Source organism: Myiozetetes cayanensis, unplaced genomic scaffold (genome assembly GCF_022539395.1).
Source record: "Myiozetetes cayanensis isolate MyiCay16 unplaced genomic scaffold, myiCay2020 scf50, whole genome shotgun sequence".
Taxonomy (NCBI): domain Eukaryota; kingdom Metazoa; phylum Chordata; class Aves; order Passeriformes; family Tyrannidae; genus Myiozetetes; species Myiozetetes cayanensis.
Window position 1 is genome coordinate 1 of NW_026087743.1, and position 9,238 is coordinate 9,238.

Consider the following 9,238-nt stretch of genomic DNA (forward strand, 5'->3'; position numbering starts at 1 on the left):
TGACCGAAACAGAGCTTGAGATCCAGGGATCTGAGCAGAAGTTCGAGGAACAAGGAGACCAGGAACAAAGCACAGATGCAGAAGTGCAAGAAAATGCAGGAGGGACAGAGAGTCCGGTCCCTTCCCCACACAGCCCCTCAGAGGGGAGTCAGACCATACTGGACACAGAGCAGGACATCACTAGCTGAGATCCTGAGCGGGACTGAGCCTGTGATCCAGGGATCTGAGCAGCAGCTGATGGAACAGGGAGACCAAGAAGAAAGCACAGCTGCAGAAATGCAAGGCACAGCAGGAGGGACTGAGAGCCCAGTCCCTGCTCCACAGAGCCCCTCAGAGGGAAGCCAGGCCATGGACATGCCCGAATTCCTGGACATGACTGAATTAATCACCACTGAGACCCTGAGTGAGACTGAGCTTGAGATTCAGGGATCTGAGCAGCAGCTGATGGAACAGGGAGACCAGGAACAAAGCCCAGATGCAGAAATGCAAGAAACAGCAGCGGGTACAGAGAGCCCAGTCCCTTCCCCACAGAGCCCCTCAGAGAGCAGCCAGGCCCTGCTGGACATGGCCGAGCTCATCACAAATGAGATCCTGAGGAAGGCTGAGCTTGAGATCCAGGGATCTGAGCAGCAGGTGATGGAACAGGGAGACCAAGAAGAAAGCACAGCCACAGAAATGCAAGAAACAGCAGGAGGGACAGAGAGCCCAGTCCCTGCCCCACAGAGCCCCTCAGAGGGGAGCCAGGCCGTGCTGGACATACCTGAGATCATCACCACTGAGATCCTCAGTGAGACTGAGCCTGTGATCCAGGCACCTGAGCAGCAGGTGATGGAACAGGGAGACCAAGAAGAAAGCACAGCTGCAGAAATGCAAGAAACAGCAGGAGGGACTGAGAGCCCACTCCCTGCCCCACAGAGCCCCTCAGAGGGCAGCCAGGCTGTGGTGGACATGGCCGAGCTCATCACTACTGAGATCCTGAGAAAGGCTGAGCTTGAGATCCAGAGATCCAACCAGGAGCTGGAGGAACAGGGAGACCTGGAACAAAGCACAGCTGCAGACTTGGAAACAGTTCCAGCAGAAGAAAGCAGAGAGAGCCTGGTGTCTGCCCCACACAGCCCCTGCTCCACTGCCAGCCCCTTGGCTTCCAGCCTGGAAGTCCTGGTGGCCAGTGAGCAGCAGGAGGACACAGAGGGGAGGTCACTGCTGTCACTGCTGTCACTGCTGTCACTGCAAGAGACTGAGGAGGGAACCTTGTCAGGGGAGGAGAAAGAGTGGAAATCATTCACTGAGCAAGGGGAAGAGGTCAAAGAGCCAGAGCTGTCCCAGTGGGAAGAGGACATCTCCTCCAATCTCTCTGATGAGGCCCTGGGCCCAGGGAAGCAGGAGGACCCCCAGCCTCTTGCCCAGGAGGGGCCCAGCTCTCCCAGCAGCGTGGGCACACAGGTGGCAGCAGAGGCAGCCCGTGAGCTGCCCAGCCCAGCTCCTGCCCCGCTGAGTCCCACGGAGGCCGAGCCGGCAGCTGCTGCCCCAGCTGGAGCTGCTGAGGAGGAGGAGCCCCAGGGGCCTCTCGTTCCTGAGGAGCCCAAGGCAGAAGGTTCTGCAGCCCCAGGGGAGCTGGTGCCATCAGCAGGGACACAGAGCCCGGTCCCTGCCCCACAGAGCCCCTCAGAGGGCAGCCAGGCCCTGCTGGACACAGACCAGTCCAGCAGCAGTGAATTCCTCAGCAAGGCTAAGCTGAAGATCCAGGGATCCGGCCGCGAGCGGGAGGAACAGGGAGACCTGGAACAAAGCACAGACACAGAAACAGGAACAGCAATTACAGCAGATGGGGAAGAGAGCCCAGTCCCTGCCCCACAGAGCCCCTGCAGCCCCCCAGCTCCTCAGCTCCCAGCCTGGAAGACCAGGCTGTCAGGGAGCAGCAGGAGGAGGCAGAGAGGGGGTCATTCCTGTCAGGGCAAGACACCGAGGAGGGGGCCATAGAGGGCCAAGACTGGAAATACCACGTTGACCAAGAGATTTTCCAGTGGGAGGATGAGGCAGACCAAGAGCTGTCCCCAGAAGAAACGAAAACCTCCCAAGAAGTGTCCCAAGGGGAAGAGCGCAGGGAGCAGGAGCTGTCCCCTGGAGCAGGCAAGAGCTACCAGGAACTGTCCGACTGGGACGGATACAGCGAGGAAGAGGAGCCCCAAGGAGAAGGGAAGAGCTACCAGGAAGTGTCTGACTGGGAAGAAAACCTCAAGCAAGAAAAGAGAAGCTGCCCAGAAGTGTCCGACTGGGAAGAACACAGCGAGGAGAAACTGCCCCACGAAGGAGCGAAGAGCTACCAAGAGGTGTCCGACTGGGAAGAAAACCTGGAGCAAGAGCAGTCCCAGGGAGAATCCAAGAGATGCCAAGATGTATCCGACTGGGAAGACTCCAGTGAGGAAGAGCTGTCCCACGGAGGAGCCAAGAGCTACCAGGAAGTGTCGGACTGGGAAGAAAACCTGGAGCAAGAGCAGCGGCAAGGACAGGTGAGAAGCTTCCAAGAAGTGTCCGACTGGGAAGACTACACGGAGGAAGAGCAGTCCCCAGCAGAAGTGAAGAGCTACCAGGAAGTGTCGGACTGGGAAGAAAACCTCAAGCAAGCACAGTCCCAGGGAGAATCCAAGAGATGCCAAGAAGTGTCCGACTGGGAAGAATTCTTTGAGGAAGAGCAGTCCCCAGCAGAACTAAAGAGCTACCAGGAAGTGTCCGACTGGGAAGAAAACCTGAAGCAAGAGCAGTGGCAAGAAGAGAAGAAGTACGAAGAACTGGCTGACTGGGAAGAGCTGTCTGACAGCACGGAAGAGCTGTCCCATGGAGAAGGGAAGATCTCCCAAGGACCATCCAAGCGGGAAGAATCCAGCGAGGAAGAGCAGTCCCCAGGGAGTAGCAGTGGCTACCCAGAACTGACCGAGTCGGAAGAATCCAGCAGGGAAGGGCAGTTCCAAAGGAAATTCAGTGCCTACCAAGAACTCCTGTCCGACTGGGAAGACTCCATTGCCCAAGAGCTGTCTGAAGACGAAGACTCCTTTGGCCAGGAGTTTTCCGACTGGGGAGACTACATCCCCTCCATGGTGTCCCGCTGGGAAGACGACAGCGACAGGGAGCTGGCACTGCTGGACTGGGAACACACGACCGTCCACAGCTTGGAGGTCAAGCCCTTGCGGCCGGAGGAGGACGAGTGGGAAGAACTGAGCGTCCTGGAGCTGTCGCAGGGAGAAGGCACGGAACACAGGCTGGCAATCCTTGCGGCAGAGGGGCTCCCGGTGCCCGTCCCTCGCGAGGCGTGGGCTGAGCGCCGGGCGCCTGCCCCGTGCCCAGCGGGGCCGGTCTGTGCCTGCCCTGCCCAGCTGGAGGCCCAGGCCCCCCGAGGGGCTGCAGCTCCTCCCGCCTTGGACAAGCAGGTGGCACAGGCAGGGACACGGAGCCAGGGCCCTGCCCCAGAGAGCCCCTGCTGCCCCCCCAGCCCCTCCCCTGCCCAGCTGGAGGCCCAGGCCCCCCGAGGGGCTGCAACTCCTCCTGCCTCGGACAAGCAGGTGGCAGAGGCGGGGGCACAGACCCAGGGCCCCAGCAAACGTCCCTGTCGTTTCAGGCGGGCGCTCGGGGCTCTGCGCCGGCTCTTCCACTCCTGCACAAGGGGACAGCCTGAGGATTAGGCCCCGCTCCAGCGCCGGGCCGGGCCCACACACCTCTGCAATCCTTCCACAGACAGCGACTCCACCACCGACCTGTGACATTTACTGCCAATCTTGACGAGTCCTGCAGGGAACGAGCAAAGACAGGATCTGCTGCTCCCACAACCTCCCTGCAGGACTGCCACAGCCACGACTATTCCAAAACAAACACAACACGGCTGTAGGACATTCACTCTTTTACTTAATTAAGCTCTTTAAGTAAGGAATTCAGTTAATAATTATTACAATAGGTTTTTATAATATTTAGGAAGACTGTTTCTGATAGACTATGAAGATAGACTTGGCTAAGGTAGATAAGACTGTATTTACATATTAACATAAGTATCATATTTATAGGACAGATAGATAGGTTCTTGCAGTTGCACTAGGAGAATTAGAGAAGACAAGACATAGGGTTAGGAAGATTCCTATAGTTCCCCCTCAGTATCCAGTATCTCTCTCTAGCTCTTTAGTTCACATTTATAGTTCAATAAAGTCTGCATTCAATAAAATCCAAGTTTTGTCAGCAAATGGTCTCATTTACACCTTAAGTTGGGCAGAGGCATCTCTCCCTAATGGGATCAGAACATATGGGCAGGGACACCTTCCATGATCCCAGGTTCTCCAAGCCCCATCCAACCTGGCCTTGGACACTTCCAGGGATCCAGGGCAGCCACAGCTTCTCTGGACAACCTGTGCCAGGGCCTGCCCACCCTCCCAGGGAAAACTTTCTTCCCAATATCCCATCTAACCCTGTTTTTCATCACTTTGAAGCCATTTCCCCTTGTCCTGTCACTCCAGGCGCTTGTGAAAAGTCTCTCCCCATGGATGGCTCAAACAGCAGACACTGGCACTTCCAGTGTAAGAAGCTGGAAAGAAGTGCAAAGAAATCATCTGGAACCCCAATTAATCTGCCTTCTGTCACTCACGGGACTTGGAGCAGATTCCTGATAAAGGATGCACAGGGAGTGCATGAAAACAGGAGGAAATCTGATTTCACTGCCTGTGTGATGTAATGCAGCCCGAAAAAGAAGAGATGCTTTTACACACGTGTGTACACACGTCTGAAGCGTGTGAACCCGCAGTACCACACTGATTCTTTGAACCCAACTGTTGCTTTTCTCCTGCTGTTGCTGATTTGAGATTAAATGTTTGCAAAATAACCCAAAGGAAAAAAGAAAAGAAGTTTAAAACATGAAGAACCACTGACAAAACTGCAAAAAAGTGTTTTTTTTTCTTACAGTATAGCTTTTATTAAATCTTTTGCCAGTAGATATGTCGATCAAGCAGCCCCCGGAGGAGCCCCCTGGAGCAGGGGGATGTCCAAAGGAGGCCGTGAGCCTGGGGAAGCCCAGCCTGCAGCAGGGGCCTGGCAGGACCTGTGGATCCGTGCAGAGAGGAGCCCACGCTGGAGCAGGTTTGGTGGCAGGACTGGGGACCCCACGGGGGATACACAGGGGAGCAGTTCCTGAAGGACTGACCCCATGGAAGGGACCCACGCTGAATGGATGCCTTAAGGACTGATCCTGTGGAAGGACTCGAGCAGGAGAAGTTCATGGAGAGCTGTGTCCCGTGAGAGGAACCCCACGCTGGAGCAGGGAAAGGACTCTTCGCTCTGAACATCAGATGTCTGATGAAGTAACTATGAAACCCATTCCCCTTTCCCAATTTAGCCCTGGTTTATTTATTATTTCTTTATTGTGCATTTTGAACCCCATGTACAACCGGCCAGTGCTATAATAAAAACTGGTCTTTTCTCCCAAATAGACTAAAAACCTAGGGATAAAACACGGAGGCTTTTGGTCTGTTTGAGATAGAAGACTAAACCCTGTGTGTTGGGTCTCACACGGGGCACAGCTGGAACCAGGTGGCAGCGTCTCCACAGGTGCTTTTGGCGCTGGTGCAGCCGCGTGGTGACTTTGACAGAGCCGCCTCCCGCGCTCGGGGCTGGTTTGCGAAGGGGTTGGGAAGTCCCTTTGTGTCGCTGAGCAGCAGTTGTGGCCCCTTTCTCTGTGTGTGCCGGGACCGCAGCGGGGCTGGCGGGAGCCGCTGTCCCCTCAGGCCCTGAGGGCGCAGCAATGGCGGCGCCGCTCCCTCAGCACCGCCCAGGGGCGGAGCGGGCGGCCTTTGGAGCCGAGACGGGCCCGCGGCTGCTGCGGGGTCCGCTCGGCCACGGCCGCCCCCGCCGAGCCCGCCGACCCGCCCGGCTTCCAGAGGCCGCCGGCGATGCTGCGGCTGAAGCGCAAACGCCCGCGGAGGAGCGAACCCTCCACCCCCGCCGCCTCTGCCGCCCCGGCCCCGCGGGGCCGCTCCGCGCCCGCCCGCCGCAACCCCTTCTGCAGCCCGAACAACCCCTTCTCCAGCCCGAACAACCCCTTCTCCAGCCCGAACAACCCCTCCTCCACCCTGAACAACCCCTTCTCCAGCCCGAACAACCCCTCCTCCACCCTGAACAACCCCTTCTCCAGCCCGAACAACCCCTCCTCCACCCTGAACAACCCCTTCCCCAGCCCGAACCACGCGGCTCAGCGGGCGGCGGCGCCTCAGCCCCCGGCCCCGGCGGGCGGGGATCCATCGGCAGCGCCCTTCTGGCAGGTGGGACCGAGCCCCGGCACAGGAGAGGGGAGGGGAGAGGCGGGGAGGGGACTCGGCGCCCTCGCCACCAGCCCTGGCCCTCGGTGCCATCACCCTCAGGCAGGGCGGTTTTTAATGCCCGGTGCTTCCTGCGCTCCTTTGGGCCTCACGCTGCTCTTTCGTTGAGTTTTTAGAGCCTGCCTGTGAAGAGAAGCCCCCCGGGAGAGCAGAGCCCGCTGCAGGAGCCGACATCCTCGCCCTAACCAAGGTATGAAACAGTGCTGGGAAGATTTTAGTTGCTCGCAGGGCACAAAGAAAGCTGCAACTGCTTAACTGGTTGCCCATCTCTCTATAAACTAACATACTAAAATGTCAATATTCAAGAAAACGTCTTAGATTGACTTGCTGGTGACTCCTGCCTGACCTCGCTGCTGCTGTAGTTCATGGACAGAGGTTGGAGTCGCTCAGTTTGATTAATGTGTTTACTGTAATGCTCCTGTTTCTTGGTTTTCTCTTTGGTGGAGATATGGATGTTCTTCAAAGTGATAGCTCTCCTCCACTCTTTTATTAATTTACAGAAAGAGGAGTGGCTTCATCAGGCATATAAGAAAGAGAGAATTCCTGAAAACCAGCCCTTGAAATTTAAAAAGAGTGCTATCAGGCAGTGTCTAATGTTGTTCTAGGTCCTGAAATTGAAGTTCAAACTAACTGAACAGGACAGAAAAATGAGCTCTCAAAGAGAACAAACTGTCCTACAGGTACCCAGGGCTTTTTTTTTTCTTCCCCTTTTTTTTCCCTTTTTTTTTTTTTTTTTCTTTTTGCATCTGGCCTTACAGTCCACAAGAGAGGATGAAATTAAATAACCCTTTTGGCATGGAAATTCTCATTTTCATAAACTTCAGGCTCAGCTTTCTTGGCTGCTCACACCTCCCCAGTGGGGGGACACTTGATTGATTTTTTTGTGGACAAAATGAATGTGAAAATGGCTAAAAGGAGCCTTTACAGGTCCTGTGGCTGCAAAAATCTCTGAAGGACCAATCATTCTTGTTTGCCCATGTCACAAATTCTTAAGTAATTTGAACAGTGTTCTGTCTTTATTTTCTGTGTAATTTCCTGGGAAACTGCATTACAACAGTGGCCTAGATTTTAAGAAATACAAAGCAATATTTTAATTATTATAATTTCTGTGAAACTAAAGACATAAATAGAATAACAATTACAATTTTAATAATATTTATAATATTTCACCATTATTATTTTTCTTTATTTATTTTAGGCGTACTTTGTAGCGGTAGTACTGTATTTATTTAAATCAGGATGAACAAAGAATTAATAAATTGCTGCTAAATAACGTCAGCGGAATTCCCAATCCATTGGGAAACCAGCCCAAATTGCTGTGGGTGGGTGTATCAAAGTCACCACACAGCTGCACCAGGGCAAAAATCATTTGTGGAGATATTGGGACCAGTTTTGTGAGAGGGGAGACCAAGCACGTAGAGTTTAGTCTCTTATCCCAAACAGAGTAAAAAACTAGGGTTTTTTTAATCCCAAACAAATGAGGTTTTTAGTCTGTTTGGGATAGAAAACTAGTTTTATTGCCCTAGTCTGTTGTAGCTGGGGTTCAAAAGGCACAGTGCATAAATCAATAAATAATACAGAAATTAGTGCTGTATAAGGTGGGGAAAATGGGGAATGGTCAGTTCATCACACACTGTTTCTGTCACTGCTCAGGGAGAAGAGTCCTTTCCCTGCTCCAGCCTGGGCTTCTCTCTCCATGGACCGCACCTCCCTGCCAGGACCCTGCTCCGGGTGGGCTTCCCATGGAGTCACAGCCTCCTTTGGCCATCCCCCTGATCCAGGGGGTCCTCCAGGGGCTGCAGGTGGATCTCCACTCCCTGTGGACTCTGTTTTGGGTTTGCAAGGCTGCAGGGTGGGATCTGGGAGCAGCTGCTGGAAGCTTCCCCCGTGCTCACCCCAACAGGGCAGTGCCAGCCGGGTCCAGGACACACCAAGGCTGAGCCCACCAGAGCTGGCAGTGACGCCTGCGGGAGAAGGGAGTGGAGAAGGGAAAAGAAAGCTCTGGCAAAGAGGGAATTGCGCTCTGAGAAGGGAGGAGTGAGAGCAGGGCAGAGGAAGAGCCCTGCAGAGCGCAGGGCAGGGCAGAAGGAGGGGCAGGAGGGGCTCCAGGCACCGGGGCTGAGCTTCCCCTGCAGAGCCCCAAGCCCCCTCCTGTGCCAGGTGTTCCCAGTCCAGCAGTGCCAGCTCCCTGTCGCTGTCGTCTTCCCAGCGGGACACCATGGAGGGGATGGAGTCTCCCCAGTCGGAAAACTCCTGGCCAAAGGAGTCTTCATCTTCAGACAGCTCTTGGGCAATGGAGTCTTCCCAGTCGGACAGGAGTTCTTGGTAGGCACTGGATTTCCTTTGGGACTGCCCTTCCATGCTGGATTCTTCCGACTCGGTCAGTTCTGGGTAGCCACTGCTACTCTCTGGGGACTGCTCTTCCTCACTGTGTTCTTCCCAGTTGGAAAACTCTTGCCCAGAGGAGCCCCCAGCGCTCACCGGGTGCAAGGGTTTGTCCCAGATGCTGTAGCCGACATCACCTCCCTGCTGGAACAGCTTTTCCTCCTTCCCAGTGCAGTGGCAACTCATTTAGTCTTTCAGTGGAAGCAAAAACGCAGAGGATAAAATGTAAATAAAATATAAATATGTAAATGACATGTAAATAATGTGCAAATCAAATGTAAATAAATGTGACGTGCAGATCAAATGTAAATAAATGTGACGTGCAGATCAAATGTAAATAAATGTGACGTGCAAATCAAATGTAAATAAATGTGACGTGCAGATCAAATGTAAATAAATGTGACGTGCAGATCAAATGTAAATAATTGTAAGCAACGTGCAAATACAATGTAAATAATTGTAAATAAAATACAAATAAAATGTAAATAAAGTGTAAATAGAACAAA

At 53.9% G+C, this 9,238-nt stretch overlaps 2 protein-coding genes across 2 annotated transcripts; both read left to right on the forward strand.

Annotated features, from left to right (window-relative positions):
* The first annotated feature begins 483 nt into the window (after window positions 1–483).
* On the forward strand, window positions 484–3,866 carry LOC126649852 (retinitis pigmentosa 1-like 1 protein). The gene is given in 4 exon segments (XM_050334207.1): window positions 484–1,098; window positions 1,639–1,870; window positions 1,873–2,396; window positions 2,460–3,866. Coding segments are annotated over 4 exon segments (2,589 nt in total). The 3' UTR covers window positions 3,678–3,866.
* A 1,104-nt stretch (window positions 3,867–4,970) lies between these two features.
* LOC126649853 (sporozoite surface protein 2-like) lies at window positions 4,971–9,238 on the forward strand. Its single transcript, XM_050334208.1, has 4 exons — window positions 4,971–5,030; window positions 5,727–6,290; window positions 6,464–6,537; window positions 8,001–9,238. Exons 1-3 carry the CDS (start codon window positions 4,971–4,973, stop codon window positions 6,530–6,532), a joined length of 693 nt encoding a protein of 230 aa, XP_050190165.1. The 3' UTR covers window positions 6,533–6,537; window positions 8,001–9,238.